This window comes from Thyridium curvatum (genome assembly GCF_004353045.1).
Source record: "Thyridium curvatum strain D216 chromosome Unknown NODE_13_length_580902_cov_83.771903, whole genome shotgun sequence".
NCBI classification, from domain to species: Eukaryota; Fungi; Ascomycota; class Sordariomycetes; order Thyridiales; family Thyridiaceae; genus Thyridium; species Thyridium curvatum.
Window position 1 is genome coordinate 141,495 of NW_022156768.1, and position 18,828 is coordinate 160,322.

General features: G+C 55.5%; 5 protein-coding genes across 5 annotated transcripts; 1 reads left to right on the top strand and 4 right to left on the bottom strand.

Moving 5' to 3' along the window:
* Positions 1 to 2,073: 2,073 nt before the first annotated feature.
* E0L32_003067 (uncharacterized protein) lies at positions 2,074 to 5,740 on the bottom strand (the record flags this gene model as incomplete). The annotated part of the gene is made up of 4 exons (XM_031137326.1): positions 2,074 to 2,099; positions 2,179 to 4,005; positions 4,079 to 5,456; positions 5,543 to 5,740. 4 exons carry the CDS (start codon positions 5,738 to 5,740, stop codon positions 2,074 to 2,076), a joined length of 3,429 nt encoding a protein of 1,142 aa, XP_030999135.1.
* A 1,288-nt stretch (positions 5,741 to 7,028) lies between these two features.
* E0L32_003068 (uncharacterized protein) lies at positions 7,029 to 10,523 on the bottom strand (the record flags this gene model as incomplete). The annotated part of the gene is made up of 3 exons (XM_031137327.1): positions 7,029 to 7,554; positions 7,633 to 10,336; positions 10,517 to 10,523. 3 exons carry the CDS (start codon positions 10,521 to 10,523, stop codon positions 7,029 to 7,031), a joined length of 3,237 nt encoding a protein of 1,078 aa, XP_030999136.1.
* Positions 10,524 to 11,148: 625 nt separating this feature from the next.
* On the bottom strand, positions 11,149 to 12,469 carry E0L32_003069 (uncharacterized protein; the record flags this gene model as incomplete). The annotated part of the gene is made up of 2 exons (XM_031137328.1): positions 11,149 to 12,095; positions 12,175 to 12,469. The coding sequence occupies 2 exons, from the start codon at positions 12,467 to 12,469 to the stop codon at positions 11,149 to 11,151; spliced, it is 1,242 nt and encodes a 413-aa protein (XP_030999137.1).
* A 2,213-nt stretch (positions 12,470 to 14,682) lies between these two features.
* Positions 14,683 to 16,507, bottom strand: E0L32_003070 (uncharacterized protein; the record flags this gene model as incomplete). Its single annotated transcript, XM_031137330.1, has 5 exons — positions 14,683 to 15,305; positions 15,369 to 16,020; positions 16,082 to 16,179; positions 16,296 to 16,336; positions 16,464 to 16,507. 5 exons carry the CDS (start codon positions 16,505 to 16,507, stop codon positions 14,683 to 14,685), a joined length of 1,458 nt encoding a protein of 485 aa, XP_030999138.1.
* A 1,352-nt stretch (positions 16,508 to 17,859) lies between these two features.
* E0L32_003071 (uncharacterized protein) lies at positions 17,860 to 18,816 on the top strand (the record flags this gene model as incomplete). The annotated part of the gene is made up of 1 exon (XM_031137331.1): positions 17,860 to 18,816. One exon carries the CDS (start codon positions 17,860 to 17,862, stop codon positions 18,814 to 18,816), a length of 957 nt encoding a protein of 318 aa, XP_030999139.1.
* Between the last annotated feature and the right edge of the window lie 12 nt (positions 18,817 to 18,828).

The window sequence follows — 18,828 nt, forward strand, 5'->3', positions numbered from 1 at the left end:
TTGTAAGAGAGAAGAGGTGACTAGCACACTGGACGAAAGGACTGAAAAGGTAATTGGTTTGGGGTATCGGAAAGAGAAGGCTTGAAAGAAAGTGGACGATCCAAGAGGTGACTGGCACTGGGCTTGAGGAAGAGAAGGCTCGAGAGTTGGGATGATTGTTTGACAGGCCGGGCCGTTTATATATTCACATCTATTCTTCCTCTGCCGGCGCAGTGAGATCGACCATTCCACCCCTTTCTCCGTTTATATGAGGATGGGCAGAAAGTATCATGCCTTCATGTTTCGCACTTCCCGGTGCCAGCCAATCTTGGCTCTTTTGCGCCAGGAGGACGGTGATGTTCGTCAAGGGGGGGCAGGCCGGTACGTGTATCAGACCGTTGATCCTCCACACTTTGGCCCGGGAACCCTGTGCACTTTGGACGAAGAAGACAGCCCATTCAACCCCGGTCGTCCCTGGGGAGAGGATTGCTGTTCGAGTCGTCATCGGGCCATATGTGTGGAAATGTGGTCCGTTTAGGTCGTTTCGGCCACTCTTTGACAGTCAGTCGTATGGACGACCCTTGTCCTTCGATGCTACTCCATCCGGCACTGCGAACGAGACCTCGCTTTTCCTACTTGTCCATGGGCAATCCGCTCAACGAACGAATCTTGCTGTGCGATGCAAAGATTCTTGCTGTCAGGGGAACGCTCGTCCCATCCCTCTGCTCTCCGAATGATCGACAACCCCTGGGGAATCGGTTGTCTCTGCGAGCTATGGAGCAAGAGGCTATCAAGTAACCTATGTCAGCACCAAACATGAAATGACTATTGGCGATTCTCAGAACTTCTCTCTGCCATTGATCTGCCCGCCCTTGAAGCAAACAGTACCTAGTGTTCCAGCAGACGCAGGTAGGAAGCCCAAGTATGTACAAGTACTTGGACATGTCAAAAAAGATCCGCGAATAAGGTGGCGCAGATCCGCCCGCATGGCAGATCGGCGTCAACTCTGCTACAGATCGGCGCGCGGGTACCGGGCTTCGGTCCTGGGGTCCCATCGAACCCAACGAGCAGACCTCCCTTGGGATAGACAGGTTCGGATCGCCAGGGGGGCAAGACAAGCAGGAGTCGCCCTTTACCTAGATATGTGACGAAAATCACTATAGTATCATAGACCGGATTTTCCAGCAGGAATTTTTTCAAGTCGGGCCATGACGGCTTCAGTCAATGCCCTTGACTATCTTCATTGTCTTCCTTTCCCGAACTTTGGCCTGGCACCCTGGCAGACCCTTGCGCGTATAAGTCAAGGGGGCTTGTTACATCCTCTCATCCTCCCCCGTTTCGAGATATATGGGCCTATGGCCATGTTTCAAGACTCAATGTAACGCTCACGAATAAACCAAACGGCAATCAATGCCAGGAGGACTCGTTGAAGCACGCACGCATCATTGAAGAAACGTCAGGGGATATACTCTGTACGATTTCGGACCCCCGACACGCTATGGCAAAGTATCGTATGAGCGCAACTTGTACAGAAAGACAAAACAAGATCAGTATGTCCAACAGCAGAAGAAACCAACCCGGCTCCGAGAGGGCACCTACCAAGTCAGGTTCTCTTTCTTAAGTCGTTTGGTTCTTAGAAAATCTACCTGCTCGTGCTCATGCTCGAATGTTCTATGCTGGTGGAATAACGCTCATCCCCGATGCTTCTGTCTGCCTGTCTGTCTGTCTGTCTGCCTCTCCTCCAGCTCCTCGCTCATCGCAACAACAAGAAACCAGCTTTTCCATCCCTCTGGCTCCCCGTCCAACATCTCTGTCCAAAATAACTAAAAAATAAAAAAATAAAAAAAAAAAAAGAAGAATGAATAAAGTATGTATAAATCCGCACCGGAGGCAACGGCAATCAGCCTCCAGGCTTGTCGAAACTCTCCTCCGTCTTCGTCTCCGTCTCCGCTTCATGCTTGGCTTTACATCGTGATCAACTTACAATACAGCTCCTTTGCATCTTCAATCCACATCTCCGAAAAGGGGGGGAACCACTGGAAACACTATGCGCTACGCGCACAGTCACAGTGCCGAACGCCTGGTGGTGTGGCCTTAGAAACCAAACGGGTTTGCAGGTGCTAAGAAGAAAAGCCAGATAGTCAGCAACGAATAGAGCTCCCCGAGATCAATCAAAAAGCATGGCAACACGATACTTACTAGCAGCAGAAAGATTCGCCCTCCGCCCCGTAGGCTGCGGAGCCAACTTCTTCGCCTCGGGCTGCACCCCGAACCGCACAGGCGGCGCGGGGCCCGTCGGCTGCGGCACCAGCGGTGCTGCCGGCGCCGGCTGCTGCTGCTGCTGCTGCTGCTGCTGATTTCCAAACTGTTGGTTTCCGAACCCGTGCGTGAAATGCAAACCAGTCTGCTGGGGCTGCAGAGGCTGCGGCATGCCCGTGCGCTGCGGCTCGAGAGCCTGGGGGAGGAAGGCGTTCACACCCCCCACCCCGGGTTGCTGCTGCGGCTGTCCGAACTGTGGCTGGCCAAACTGGCCCGGGAAACCGGTGGGCTGGGCCTGGATAGGGGAGAATTGTTGGCCGCGGGAAGGGTCGGCGAATGGGCTCTGCATCATGTTGGGCTGCTGCATGAACTGGCCGGGTCCGAACTGCTGGGGCATGCCCGTCATCATCGGCATCATCGGCTGGCCGGTGGGCTGCGGCTGGAAGCCCTGCATCTGCATCTGCTGTTGTTGCATCTGCTGGGCGAATTGCTGCTGCATCCTGGCCTGGTTGATCTCGTTCAGGCTCTGGCCCGGCGGCGCCACTTGTCCCGTAATGCCGGTCATCTGGGGCTGCAGAGGAGGCGGTGCGAACTGACTAGGTTGCGCAGACTGGGGAGCTGAGAGCGGCCGACCGGGGGGAGGGGGCACGAGCCCACCTTGGCCCTGGGTATACTGCGGCGCCATGGGCCGCTGTCGAGCAACACCAGATTGTGTACCGTTCACAGCGGGTTGAATACCCGTCTGCTGCTGTGCGAGGGCTGTAAAGAATCCAGGTGTTGCCCCGGTAGGTGCAGGCACCTGAGCAGGTGCTGCCGGCGGCGGACTGATAGTGGGAGGGGAAACCGTTGCCGGTTTGGCGGGCTCAAGTGGTTGCGTCAGAAGAGACAGGTCTGCGAGACCACCGGTCAACTGCCTGACAGGCTGAGGAGCAGGTGGTGGGGTCGCCACGGGACTGGGAGCCGTAGGTCGAGCAGTCGTTGCGGGAGCCGCGTCTGCCGCCGGTGACTTGGAAGGCTTGACGTCCCAGGCATCATCATCGAAGCCGCCCGCTGGCGCGCCGCCAGCCTTGGCAGTGACAGGGCTGGTGACGGCCGGAGCCGGAGCGGCTTTGTGCTCGCTATCGCCCGACTTTTGCTGTGAGAATGCGTTTGCATCAATGACATCGCTGGGCCTCGAGGTAGGCTCCGGCCGGCCTCTCCGAGTGTTATTCCGGAGAGTGCCTCCTGGACCGGAGAACAGACCTCCTTCGGCCTCTTCTTCACCACCCTTCTTCTTGTGTCGCCCGAACTTGTTATCCAGGTAGCGCATGACCTTGATGATGTCACCCTCGCGCAAACCCAGGTTACGCAGAACAGTAGCGTCGACATCAGGCAGAACGCTCTCGTCCATTGACTCTTTAGCAAATCCTTGAGCGTATCTCTCACAGAGACCGACTGCCACCTCGCACTCGAGGAAGAATTGGAACCAGTCATAGTCAGGCTTCTTGGGTTCGATGGAGGCGCCGACCTTTGAGGAGGACCCATGCTCTTGATGTGAGGACCTCTTCTTCATGCTGGATAACGGTTTGTCCTCGTCGAGAGACACGCCGGTGATCCGCTCAACATATTCGAGATCCTCGACGGACATCTTAGCGACCGGAACAGCAATCTTGACGCCATTAACCTTGTGGAGATTGATCTTGCCGTCCTTGAGACCGAGGAACTGCGCCTCGACACTGAACGATTTAGACCGATCCGTCCACGTGCGGACCTTGGAAGGGTCGGGTTCTTGAGATTGAAATTCATTAGTTTTGGCCTTCAAACGGATGACGAAACTCAGAGAAGGGGTTCTGCAACTTACTCGACTTCCCAGAGCGGGAGCTGCTGCCGCCATCAGCTCGTCCGTTTTCGCGCTTGCTTCGCTGTTGACCGGTATTGTTATTAATATCACGAGCTGACAAACTGCTATTACGCTCAGGCAAACGCATTCCAGGTCCTACCTCAGAGTGCCGTTTCGACTCGTCCCGCATGGCGGCCTTGACTGCCTCCTTGGTCAGGCGTTCCTCTTCCAGCCGGTTCTGCGCCACGCTCGATTTCCCTGCGTTGATTCCGGAATGGGATACTGCGGCCGTCGGTGATTTGATAGTCCCCGTGATCTCGATGTAGCTGCTGGGTACGACGCCCTCCTTGCCGTTCTTGAGACGTCGGACTTGCCACCACTCTTCGCTCTTGGTGTCGTCGAGGACGTGAACTTCGTCGCCTACCGCCACGGTCACTTCGTCGTCTCCCTGGGCCATGAAGTCGTACAGGATGACGCCCTTCTTCTGCTCTTGCCCTGAGCCGGCCATAATGACCTCGCGCAGGCCTTCTGCTTTTATCGCACCAGCCATCTCGCCCAGGGCGCTGACAATCTCCTCGGCGGTATCCTTGGCTCCGGCATGGAAATCAACACTCTTGCTGGGTCGCACCAGCTCCAGAAAGACATGCTTTCCTTCGCGAGAATAGTGCGTCATCTTCTCACCAGACCACTCCTGAGATGGGCCGTCCTGTGCTCTTTCCGGCGCAATGAGAATCATGCCGGTAGTGAGATTGATGCCCAGCGTCGTAGGCATCTTCTTCCTCTTGCCCATGACCGATACCATCTCGTTGATGTTGTACATGTGGAAACCGCCTGGGGACAGGTAAGGCGATCGTTGTTCGTAGTCGTTGGTGCCTTGCCTCGTCGGAAGTGGGGGAGAGCGTGAGTCCTCCATCGAGTGCATAGACTGTCCACGCGGACGGGCCGGGAGAGGCGGGGACCTGGCGTCGTCGTCTTCCGATTCGACATAGTGTTGTTGAGGAGCGAGATCTAGAGGTGGGGGAGGCGCATGGCCAGCTGCCCTGCCGGCGAGAACACCAGCAAGAGCTGCCGCAGGGTTTGCCGCGGAAGGGCTACTCGGTTCGGAATCCGCCCCTGTTCCTCTTTGGGGCAGAGGAGGGCTGGGGATGGTATCGGCTGAAGGTCTCGACGGAAGCGCCGGTGGCCTCGGAGCCTCGGCGGGCGGTCCGGCGTCGTTGTCCTCCCCCATCTCGATGTAGTTGGACGGGACAAATCCATATTCACCGTCAAGACCCACGAGGATCCAGTCGGGATCGGAGGTGTCGTAAACGGCGAGGCGGGCGTCTTCGGGAAATGAGAGCTCTTCGTCGGTCTGTCTGGTGTATTCGTACAGTGCCCGGGCATGTGCTTGTGGCTCGGCCTGGAAGAGGAGACGTTAGGGACATTACACATAGTGTGGCCATACGTGTGAGAGATTAGCCTCTCGCGATGATCTTGTCTACGTACCTCCTCGATGTAGTTGTTCGGGATCAGACCCTCGGGTTCCTCCTCGTCCTCCCCGCTGGCCTTCTTCTTCGCTTTCCACCAGCCATCCTCGCCGCCCTTGTCGAGCACGTAGAGCAGGTCGCCTTCGGAGATGGCGAGCTCTCCTTCGGCCTGAGGGGCGTAGTCGTAGAGGGCCTTGTAGACCCCCAGGAACGCCATTGTCCCGCACTAATGTGGCGTACTGCACCGAGAGAAGAATTGGCGGTCTTGGGATCGTCAAATCGGGGGGACGTGGGATGTCGTGGCTACTATGAGTTTCTTTCTTGAGATGGCGCGCAGGCAGTGCGCTGGGCCGGTGCTGGAGTTGCGTCCGGGTGTTGTGCGGTTGATGAGGTAGGCGGGAAGAAGGGGGCTAGACAACTGCGCGCAGCTTATTGCGGGACCGCTATGGGGTAGCAACCGTTGTCGGCGGCGGCGCTTCTCTTGAAGAATGGCCGGCCGGCAAGGTAGGAGATGCGGTTTGCGATGGTGAACTTGATGCAGGCCAGGTCGTGAACCATACTAGTGGGTCTCCGCAGAGATAGGGAGCTCGAAGGCGGGTTGGATCCCAAAGAGTTTCAAGTGCTGAGCTTCCGGAAGGCCTGGGAGAAATGTCAACCGAGCAATGCGGGAGGGCAGATGCTGCATGAAACGGCCAATGAGACAAGGTGTCGCTGTGCGGGATGGGCAAAATAGAGATATTAAGGATTACTTCGAGATCGTCCGCAGATCGAATTTCAGTCGGGAGGAGGTGACAGAAAAAAAGGGTTGTACGGAGGTCAGGAAGCTCAAAGACGGGCGGCAGCAGGAGCTCTCATGCAGCCGTGTGCATCCACATCATCATCGTGCGCACAAGATGGAGGAGCAGCATCGAGTACCTAACTGCTACAAATGCGACCCAGTTGCTATAGATTGGGCGGATGGGCGGCCCAACCACCCCCCAGCCAAACCGGATTTCACGCGTGCTACTGGCCCCTAATCAACCCGCCATGGCCTGAAAGCTGCTAGTCCGCTCCTCAAGCCCGCTGGACCCGACGCCTACTGTAATAAGCGACTCGGACTGGCGCAAAAAAAAGCATGAAAAGGGGGACAAGCTCGGGAATGACGCTGCGCACGTGACTCATCACGGGCCTTTGATACAGCGACTCAGCTACCCAGCCCGGCACGGCCATGCAGGCGAAGGAAAGAAAGGGGTGGTACAGATTCAGTCAACGTAACGGAATATCCTGTATCTCTCCCAAGTAGACCAAATCGAAAAGGCTGCACCCGAATCGAGTGTACAAACTGGCTCTCATCCGGCGCCCGGCCCGTCCCAAAGTAGCAATGAATTCGCTTAGGGCGTCCAATCTATAAGTACTCATTCATTCCTCAAACTCCGTATTGCAGAAAGTGCAAACATGAGAGAATCGAAAGAAAATCGTAAAAAGTCTGCAGCCTCACGCTGGTAGACACTCACCATCTCAAACCACTACGCATCCGAGTCCCTACCCGAGATGACCGTATCCCTCGTCGTCGTCTTCCTCAACCCGCCTGGACGGCCAGCCCCCTCGTCAGACTCGTGCAGCGAGCTCTGCCTCCTCTGCGTCCTGCTCACCACGCCCGGGAAGTACCGCGGCTCGTCTCCGGACAGGTGCGTGTTGCTGCCGTCCAGCTGCGGCCAGGTAGACGAGCCCTCTCTGCTAGGGTTGTTGTTGTTGACCACGCCACTCGAAAGCGGAGAGGCCACCACGCTGGCGCCCGGCAGTATCTGCGACGACGTGGTCGTGGAGACGGGCCCCATGTACGGGCTATTGTTGCTCGTAGTTGTCGCTTCCTGCGACTGCTGCTGCTGCGAGGCGGGCAGGCGGGCAGCTGCCTGCGGAAGAGCACTATAGCTCGCAGTGGCGCCCGTCTTGACTGACAACGCGGGAGACATGGGCAGTATCTTGGCGCTCTCTGGCGCAGCCGTGGCCGCAACCGAGTGTGGTCTACCTTCATTGGTGTAACGTTCGACCCTGCAGAGGAAAGGAGAGTATTAGTCATGACATGATTCGTAACTTTGCTCTGAAGGCATGCGAGGCATCGGAACTCACATCTGTCGCTCCTCCATGAGCGTCTGGTACCTGAAGTTCTCCCTCCTGTCAGGCACGTTGGTCTTCACCATAAGATTGCCGCTCGCACCGGGGAGGTGGAAGGTGGGCCCCAGCCACTGCTGCTTGACGGAGAACTCGTAGCCACTCTGCTTGACCGAGTTCTTGGCCAGCTCGCACATATCCACCGACCCCAGCTTGTAGATCTGCGCTGCCACCGCGTACTCTTCTATGAGCGGCTCCTTGGTAAAGGCGAACTGCAGCGGGTCGTCGGTCGAGAGCGAGACGTTGAGGCCGCGCTTGAAGTACTGGTGGAAGGGGTTGCGCTCGTACGCCAGGAACAGGGCGTTGTTGCTCAGCGGCGACATGGCGATGCCGATCTGCTCCAGGTAGAACACATACTGCAGAAGCGGCACTTTGCGAAGGAGTAGGCCGTGGCTGATACTGTGGCAGCACATGGCTGCCACAGCCAGATGCTCGCTATCGCCCGCCTCTCCACAGTGCGGTCTGAGCACAAAGGTATTGAAGTTGCGCTGTTTGCGCCAGAAGTTGAGCGTAACCATGTTCGCGAAGAGGTAGTATTGCCAGTAGCTGTAGGGAGGATTCTGCTTTGAATCCCACGCGCTTGGCACCGGATACTTCTTGAAAAGGCGTCTTTCCACCTTGCTCTCGTCATCCACGCTGTCGAACCCAATGACCCTCTGCAGGAACACATGGAGCTTTGGGTGGCTGGAAGGGTCCTTTGTTACCTCGAATAGAGGCTGGAAGATGTTCTTGACGACCTGTTCGAATGTGTCCATGAGGCCACTAGCCTTGTACACATCAAATAGTCGTGGGATTTGAATGAGCCACCGCACGTTGTGGGAGAACAGCTTGTTGTCGACTACCCAGGCGGCGAGCTTGTCCCACTCGTCCAGTGACTTTCCATAGATCGAGATCCGCCACTCCACCATCTGATACTTACTCGACTCTAGATCCGAGATGACTTCCTTTGTGATCTCAGCGAGATACCGACCCTGGATGAGATTGTCCGTCTTCAAGAAGATGGTCCTCAGTCGGGACTCTCCGATGGGATTGTACTTGAGGTTGAACTTGTCGAAGCGGTGGAAAGAGTCGGTGTGCGCATGCATATCCAGTGTATCGATACTCAAGTCGTATGCCGTCAGGTTGATACTTTCAAATACTTCGGCAAGTGTCAGGTGCTTGTCATCTCGATAAAGCACAGTCTCGTCCGGGCATTTCTTCATCTTGCTCTTGATGAAGCGCAGCAAGTGCTTCTGGTTCATGCAGGCCGAGTGGTGAACGTGAGTGTCCACTTTTCGCACATTGTAGAAGTCTCGATGGGGCACCTTCTTGCTCTCGGCGGTCTCCTGGTACTCGTTCAAGAGAGTGTACAAATTGAACTTGCCCTCGAGATATTGGAGGCGGCGGTACGCAAAGCTCTTGCTTGGACCATCCGCACAGACAGAGGTAATGGCCTCGAGATCCATGTAGAACTCCTTGAGCGTGGGCACTGTGATGACGGGCGGGCATCCCTCTCTTTCATTCTCATAGACCTGGTACACGCCAGTCTTGTCCTGATTGTATGACATCTCGCTTGGTCCAGGAAGAGGGAGGAGATCTTCCATGTCAAAGTCAGAGCCTATGTCTTCACCCGGCTTGCGCCTCTGCTTTGGCGCCTTGTTGAGCTCGGGCTCGAGCGGCGGCCGATCACCCTTGTGGTCAGGTGATGGATGGGCATTCTGCTCCGGCAGGACAGTGCTGTTAGCCAAGCTATTGGTGACGCTGTTTTGGGCTCGGGTCCCGTGCATGAGCGTCTCGTGTTCCGCGACCCAAGCCGGTTCAGGAGGAGGCGGGTAGATGCTCCAGCTTGGGTCATCTTTAGGGTTATCAGTCGGTCCCTGGAGGGACAGTCTAATGTACTTGTGTCGAATATCTAGGATCTTTTGCACATTCTTGAAAATATTGCCAAGCTCCGAGGTGATCTGAGGATCGGCATCAAGGTACTCGCTACTGCCAATGCCAGTCGGCGCAGCAATGGTCATGTATTGAGCCTGGGCAGCGGGATCCGCGAGCCCAGCAGCCGTGTCGACGGGCAGAGTACCCGATCGCGACGGCAGGCCGGGTTGAGGGCGCGCCGCCTCGGGTGCAAAGTGACTACTGTCCCTCTTATTCAGCTCAGAACCGTGCTCGTAGGCCAGTTGGCCGTAGTGCTCTGGGAATCGCTGCGCAAATGAAGACACGCGAGCGCTCGGGTCTAGATCATATGCAGGCGGCAATTGGCCATATGAGCTACCCTCATGCCCTCCCCTAGACGAGGCGACGGGGCTTCCTGGAGGGCTGGCCTGCGGCAGGGCACTTGCGAGCTTGTTCAAGTCGAGCTGACTCCGCTGGTAGAACAGCTTGGCATCGGTCTGCGTCATCTGGCGCTCTGCGACCGGGTCGTAGAACGCCGTGCGCTTTGGTAGATCTCTGGGCAGCATACCCTCCTGCATGGCCAGCTCGTCATCGCCATTTGCGTCTGGTGTAGGGGTAGACCCGGACTTGTGCTTGTCCTCGTCTAGCTCTTCCTCCTCAGAGTACTCCATGGTCCTGGGGTCCTCATAGCCGTCGTCCGAGTCGTGATCCATTGGTGTCTTTGGCGTGGCAGTTATAGGTTGATGTGAACTCGACAACGACGTCGAATCGCAGGAGAGTGATCGCTCATCTAGAGGAAGTCAGTCGGCCAAGTCGATTAATGGTTGATTCGCCGCCGCCATTTCCACTAAATAGCAACAAGGACGCAACGCGCCTAATAAGATAGAACATTGAAGCTAACGTAGGTCCCGCAGCTCGGGGCAGAGCCAAGACCAGCAGAGAGCCCCATCAAGACCTCCAGAAGACTCACCAGCCATTTTGAGGTGTTCTCAGGTAGGAAGGCAGCCTAGGAATGCTATGTTGTGAGGACGACAGGTCGGTTGGATCTTGGGATCCAGACCGACCCTTCTCCAGGGACAGGATAATCGGTATTGTGTCGAGGCTGGCTTTGTGTAATGTTTGACCGATACAGGGCGCACAGCTGCCTGGGACTGTGCAACCTGCATCGACGAATGCACCTTACAGCGGTTACCGGCGGAGTTTAGCGCCAAGTTTAGGCTGATCGTGCAGCCCCTGGACTGCTCCAGCTTTGGGTGGAGTGACTCCTCCCCGAAGCTCAACTTTTGACGTTAGTGTCCAATGTTGGCGCTAAGCATTTCAACGACGACCTCTTCCCACCAGACTTGGCCCTAGGATCCGCCCAAAGACTCACCAAGCTCGGACAATTCTCCGACGGAATTTTTTTTCTTTGGTACGAGACCCAGTGCAGTGGTCCCTAAACGATTAGTCTCACATGGAGGGAGACCCTTGTTGGAGCTGGCAACGGGAACAGACAGCGAGTACACAAGACTAGTTTGTCTCTATTCTAGGTATCCTAGCAGACCCTATATACAATGCTCCTGTTGGCCGTTCCTAAGGTAGGCAAGCATATCTTGCTTGGTCCTATCCGGCCTTTACACTAGCAGCACGTGGCCGTGCGGTGGGCTTCCTCTTGCCGTCAAGGGAATACAGGCCTCCGGCGAAGAAGACAACCACAGCACCCACCAGCGTGCCAGGAGCAAGCCTGTTTCCAAACAGCCAGATGCTAAAGAGCAGGCTGATGAGCTTCCGGATGTTCAGTACAATGGTGACCGTGAGAGCCGAGGATGCCGCTGCGAGAAGATTAACACCTCGAATGCATGCGTACTGTGTCAAGACGTTGAGAACCAGGTACACGAGCTGGCTCGGGATCTGGATGTTCTCGATCCCCTTTTGCACCATGGCTGCTGTGGGTTCAGAAGCCAGGATGTTGGAGAAAGGGAGCGTAAGCGGCGCGCTGTTGGCCAGTTTCATGAATTGACGGACCAGAGAAGGTAGGAACGGGATGAAGAGCGGCAGGGACAGCATATGGGAGTAGAATAGGTTCTCCTTCCACTGCGGGCCGTACATCTTGTAAGTCTCCTCTGTGTAAAGTCCCATGATGGCCGACAACACCTGGGCGAAGAAGAGGATGGCAAGCCCGGTGATGAAGCTCGAATTGCCGTGGGTAGCATTAGCCGTGGTCCCCTTGCTCTGCGCGTCAGACCAGGCGGCGGTAATGACTCCGATTGACAGCAGAATGACCGCGATCACCTGAATGCGCGAATATCTCTTGCCGTAGAGAAAGCCGGCAATGAGGGTGGTGATACTGCCTCCAGACCGGAGGATGATGTGGACGGGGACGGAGATGTCATAGCTGAACGCATGGTTGTTCAGCACGTTGATGCTGAAGAAGAGTATTATGTTGATCATCCAGCGTCGGAGGGGCACCTTGTTGGGCCGGATGAAGAGTGGTGGGCGACTAGAGTCGAATTGAGAGATATAACCCGTAACAGCCACAAATATGAACTGCACAAAAGTCAAGAGGGTTCCTGCACCATCTTATTAGTCTCTCGGCCCAAGACACCAAGGATAACATGTAGTCTCGGGTTCCAGAATGGCACAACGTACCGCTAGCTGGCTCGACCTTGATAATAGCCTCAAGCGCAAACACATTGGAACAACAGCCTCCGAAGATCAGGGCCAGCATAGCCCCGATGGTGAGCCATTGCGGAATTGTCTCGATGAAAATTCTCCCCGCAAGGGCCATGGCCCGCGAGAAGAAGGGTCGCTCGTCGTCGACCCCGTACATCTCGGCCTTCTCCAGAGAGGGAGCGGCGTTTATTACTCGGTGGCCCGAACAGACGACATGTTTGGGCGGTTTCTGGTGCGAATGGCGTCTGCGAGCGTTGGAATTGGTGGTCATGGACGCGAACAGGTGGGCTTATGGCCGGAAGGATTCGGTAATGTCGTCGTGTGGGTTGTTAGAGCGAGGGGCGCGCACTCGTCAAGAAAGCCAACGTCCATACAGTGCGGGCTGGTCGGAACGGGGGACGGGACGAACGGTTTGCGTCGATGGCGACGGGTTCTGTCCAGGTGTCGTTTGTCAAAATAAAAAGTCTCAATTTTCGTCTACAGCGCGGGGCACTCTCTGAGACTCGATTGCGATGTGGTCGGGATAAGGCAGCGAGTGATGGTGGGCCGTCGAGGCTGGGATCAGGAATGGTCGGGATACCGAAGGAGAGAGTGAGGCAGAAACAGCGCAACAGCAGCAACCCGAACAGGCCAAGAGAGGGACAAGGAAGGGATCACCAGGGGACAACGCCTTTTAAAGATGCTGTGCGTCAATGCCCCCGATCCGAAAGTGCGATTGGGGGACCTTTTGCGGGCGGTCGAAATTGCGCCCTGTCAGCGAACCCATCCACGGCCTTGTCTCCTCCGTTTTTTTCTCCTGTGCAGAGTTCCAAGTGGCCATATGGGACGGACGTCGCGGTAGGAATGGGGTCGGATCGGGCAACTGGATGGCCCTTGCTAGGGCCTCGCAGCGGGAGGTTAGGTAAAAATAAATCACCCCTGCCCCACCAAGCCGCTAACACAACAAGTACCGATCGTGAGGCTTGGAGCCTCCACCTGTCGGGTTGCTTGTCTCAAATAACCTCCTTGGACTGGAGCCAGGTGCCTGCATGCTCTATTGCTTGACCAGTACCGCCTGATGGGCCGGTAGGTAGCTTGGGTGGTCTGTTGCCGCTGTCCTCTGTCGGGCCGCGACCGTTGTCTGTTTGTTTGCACCCTGCGCCCATCGATAGATAGACTACTCGGTTGATATGCCGGCAAGTAACAGGTAGGTGCAGGTGGTTTCCAGCATGCACGCAGGCCGGTAGCATGTTGAACCTGGTAACACCATCCCCGTCCGGCCCGCCTTAACCGGATCCCTGGGCAGTGGTCGAAGAAGCGTGTGCGTGCATGCAGCTGCTACCTATCGAATAGTACATACGAGACGAGATGAGACAGCATTCATGCCTCCCTCTGCGATGGTTATCCAGAGAGAGTGAAGCTGCAAATCCGGAACCTCCGGCAACGGTAAATCCCAGCAACCAGCCAAATCCGCACTTCCGTCAGACCTAGACTAACCCCTACGCGTAATCACCCATCTATTCAGGAGCAATAAGTCTCGTGGCGGCGGGAAATACGCCGGCGCCTCCTGCTTTTGAGACCGGTGGCATGGCTTCGCCGCAAGGGGGCATGGTCATCTCAGGTGTGAAGGTCCGGATGTGATGAGAAGTGTGAATATACCTGCTTTGGTACAGTACTAGTCCGTTCCGAGTATCTCGCCTTGCATGAACCTACAAGTTAGGCAATGGGAGCAGTCGAATTTCAAAAAGTCAGGGAGGACCCTAAGCTTGAAGTCATATTAGTACAAGAGAACCAACAGGGTCTGCTGTAGAGTCTGTTTTCTGAATGTCCAACTTAAACCAGAGATCGACAAACCTGCTGCTCAATGCCTTTTTTAAGACGCCACCAGGAAGAAGCTTCGCACCTCATTTCGCTCATAGCAGAGGGGCCTGTTTTTGGTCACCGCGACACCACCACTTACACCGACAAGGGCCACGCTGTTGGTCATCCGGTTCGCTTGAGCAATGATCTTTATTTACGTCGGGTGCTGTCTGAATGGGTTCTATGCCAATCATCTTCCACTGCTTTGCCTCAATCTGCTTCTCTTGTCTGAAGCACGTGCCCGGTTTCCTTCCTCCTACATCAACCAGACCATCCATGCAGCAGTGCCCAGACCGTAGGAAAGATCGTCAGGCAGCTTGCTCATCGACTGCCGCTCCCACTCGTAACGGCCAATCCAGTATGCAGAGTGCGATCTACAACCTAAAAACATCAATTTCATGATCTGGCCCTCCAGGGTGTATCGACATGCGCGCAACATGCGTTCCTGCACACGGCCCATAACACGGCATGGTCCCTGGACGTGCATTGCCTTTACCAACGCATAAGAGCATTCAGTAAGGACTCTGAGAAAGAAGAAGCCCCAAACGCTGCCAAAATCTTGATGTTTTGTATCCATCCCCATGATGAATACGTGGGATGGCGTTTACAATGCCGAGAAGACAAAGAGCTAGAGGAAAAGACCCGTTAGCCACAGAGCACGCTTGACTCGCCAGGTTGATCACTCACATTATTCGTAGCCGCGATTGCGATACTGTCTTCGAAAGGATGCCAGCTCATATGCAGGATCTTCTTGTTGAAGTCAATCTGGTCCGCGTCCGTCTCCTTCCTCATTCGCTGGCCTTGGCCAGCCGCCGGGCTAGTCGCACGAGACCCGCCCTTCTTGCCATTGGCCGTAGGGCTGGTCGAAGCATTGATCGGAGTAGGAACTCCCACCTTCTTTGCCTTGAAGGCCGACTTGTCTGCCTGCAGGACAACCTCAACCTCTTTGTCAGGGTCAGAAGGGTAGATCATGAAGTTGTTGTTGTAGCTGCCCGTCATGACATTCTTGGAGTCGCCCGAGAACACAACTTCAAACTTGTCGAAAATGCTGTCGTTCTCGTAGGTGTCGCAGAGCCTGGGGCGAAGATGTTCGTGGATGGGAATCGTCTTGACGGGTTGGCGTTCCATATTGACGTCCCAAATCTTGACAGTTAGGTAGTCGCGCGACAGGATGTAGCGGCCGTCGTAGGAGAAGCGCACGTCAGAGATAGAGGAGATAATCTCCGAGAAGAAAGATCTTGAAGAAGGATCTTCCTCTTGTTCGAACACTGGAAGGGTAACACAATCAGCTCGGCACGGCCCATGCTAGGCGGGGAGGGCAATGAACATACTCTTGGCGTGTTGGTCACAGAGAGCGCTCTCGCGCATATCAGCTAGCTTGATGGTGCCCTTTGAGCTGGCATACATGAACCAGTTGCAGCTGAGCGGGTGGAACTCGGCGGCCGTGATGACCTCGGTCAGCTCTTCCATGTTGGCGGGCTTGATGTCAACGATGTTGAAGCTCTGGTCTTGGATATGAAGGTTCCAGAGGTTTATACGAAGGTCATCGCTGCTGATGAAGGTCTCTCCGTCGCTGTTGACGGAGATACTGTTGATGTGATACGCGTGGGCATTGGCATAAGTCCTCCGAGGGACTGCGGCGACGACTGTGTCATGGTGGGTTAACCTGGGCAGCTTCAGGTCGGTGGCATTCTGGAAGTGATGGTGTTGCAACGGCCTCGGGGCTCCTCCGCCGCCTGCCAGGCTGCCGGGTGTGAGATCGTGTGAGAGGTTGTTTTCCGCCACTACTTTCAGGGACTTCTCAAAGACCTTCCACAGCTTGATCGTCTTATCGTTGGTGGAGAGCAGGTAGTGGGAGGCGTTCTGTCGCCGGCACCACTTGATCTTGTTGATCTTCTCCTCGATCTCCAGGGACTTGAGGTAGTCGAATTCGGGTTCGTGAGACTGAAACTCGGTGTGGAACTTGTACTCGCAGGTTTTTTTCTGGAAAGAGGGCAAGCCTTAGCCCGCGTGTCGCACGAATAGAGGCGTGTCTTCAACTTACCGTCTCGTTCCTCTCGAATAGGACAACGCGTCCACCCTTATCACCAGTGGCTAGATAGTTACCCGTGTGGTCAAACTCCACGGTCGAGATGATGTCGGCTTGAAGGAAGTCAGCATGTCGATCAGCTCGCACGAGTCGTCCCTTCGAAAAGCGCGTGCGCGAAAGGCGAGATGCAAGAAGTGAATGTGGGTGTGGGATGTTGGAAGCGGCATACCTTCAGTGATGTCCTCGACATCTCCCTTGTCGCCGAAGCATCTACATAAATCGATCAGTCAACATTCTCGAGTGGTTGTATGAAGGAGGGACGGCGCAAGACGAGTGGCCACAAGTCTACCATCCATGCCGAGCCAGACGGCGAGGGCGTTTGGACAGGACAACATACTGAGTGAATTTCCACGTAGGAGAGTTTGTGTCTGTTTCCACCATCGTATAATGACACCTGGTGCAGCTGAGGATGACCCCACGCTACCGAGATGATGCGAGATACCGGTCGGAAAGGTCAGGATGTGAAAATCTCGGCCAGTCGAGTGATGGCTGCGGCGAGACGGGGGAAAAAAGGATACTCGAGGTCGACAATGTGTCGCGTCCAAGGTATCAAAGCGATGTAGGGTGATAGCGAAGGACTGCTATGGCCGGAAATTTGGAGAAGGAGGCTGAAGTTGGGAGGTTCAGCGAGCTACCTGGGGAGAGAGAAGGTATGACCTCGCGCGACGTCAAGGGAGCTGCGGGGCGCCAAATCAAGAGGACAAGGGGGGAACAAGGTCGAATGACGACTCCACGAGGATCGGGTTCAAGGACAAGAAGGGGGTAGCAGAGCCTCGATGGAAGTCGAAATGCGCAGGGAATCGACAGGCGAGGGCTGCGACAGGTCTTGGGGGGGGGCTAGGAGAAGAGGATGACGATATGTGTTGACCTGGGTAGGTGAGTTTAGCTTGAATAGAGTTGGTGGTGATGTCCCTCTGGTGTGGCCGCAATGGATTTGTGGTGCACAACTAGTGGCCAGTGCGCCCAACCCATGGAACATCAGATTGCTGACAATGCACCCAAAACTGCCCAGGTGCTGCTATCCTCCACTCCACCGCCTGCCTGCCCGCCCTGCAGCGCCAGATCCAATCCTTGGGCCCGGCTGTAGCGCCAGGTAGAGTTACCCGCGCGCCTCACCTTCCCCCGCTATGAGCAGTGCCCGAGCCCTCCCATTCAGCAGTACAGAAACCGCGATCTACTTGCATTGGCCCAGCCTCGATATGCTTCTGCCCGTCCATCAACGATCTCGCATGTACCTAGGTCTTTGACTGGCACAAGTGCGTATTTCATGCCATGTATGGAGGTAAATTGCAGCTCTCTCATTTCTTCTCGTAAGGGGATTCTTTCTTTTTAAATCTGTCTGGGTTCTCAACACCCACTGGCCCCCCCCGAAACAGTGCTTCGAGGGTTTGTTGAAGATACTGATTTCATCTCGGCTTGGCCCCATCACCTGCTTGGGGAAATTCCTCGGCAAAGATCTCCATCAAGACCTCGATTCATAGGTACGGAGTCCATCGTCCACCTACCACCTCCGGTCAACTTGACATACAATGCTATCCTGATATCTGACGAAATACGACCAGGGAAACTGTATCATTTACAGCATTCATTTTCGTCACGATCGAGATTTTTTTTTCTCATCAACCATTGTTACTGCTGTCCAAAGTGTTTGAGGTGTGTCATACACAACTCGATACCATTCCAACGGGGATTACACCTCTTATCATTTCAATCGCATCTTTCGCCATTCCAAGATGGATGACAAAGAAAGGACAGGCAAGAGCAGAGAAAAAGCCAAAGGCAAGGAGTCGTCCAACGAAACTAGCAACGACTCACTGGCTGCTCGTGTGGCAAAGTCGGCTTCTGTTCTTTCTCAAAACTTGGTGAGCAGTCGACCTACAGGGGATGACATATCCCAGGCGATACCTGCCGAGAAAGGCCAAGCTAGACGCACGTTTCCATCGGCACTGGTGGACGACAATGCAGGATCTTATCAAAGCCCCCCGGCGGCAGCCAGCTCAAGCCAAGCAGCATTCCGAGGTGGTCAAACGAGCCAGCACATCGCCCAAGAGGAGCAGGCCTTTTCGGACTTCCTCGATACTCAAGTTTCAGTAGCTGAAGAAACGCCTGTGCTCCCACCTGCTCCTCCATTGTCTTTTCAGTCCACACCTGGAGAGAGTCGGTCAAATCGGAGTCTTTCCGCATTGTCCATAGCCGAGCAGGAACAGCGGGATGGAGCGGAGGTCCTCCATCTCCTATCGCAGGCGGACAATGAGCCACTCGAGTTCGACGACGCTCCAGAGATGAGCGATGAAAGTCTGAACAGCCTGCGGGCCGCTCTCTTCTCGGGTGGAGCGTCGACGACTCGGTCGAGAGAATGGGATACGATGTTGAACTTCATACCCGACTTTGTGCGTCCAGATGCGGATGGCAGGGCAGACCACGCAGGCAAGAACGTGGACAAGTCCCTCGAGACACAGTCTGCCATGGGGCTGGAGCATTCGCCAGACATAGCAAGACTATGGGTTGAACAGTGGCATGACGTCCTGACCGCCTACACAGACGAAGTCTGGGGGGACCTTGGGCCACTTGTTCAGCAAGCTAAGAAGGAGATTGAACAGCTGCAGGAGGCACCGCCAGATCAGCCACCACCAAACACCAAGGCTCTGCAGAGGCTGCGGCTTCTCCTAGGCCACATCAGAGAGCAATAAAATGATCTGGCT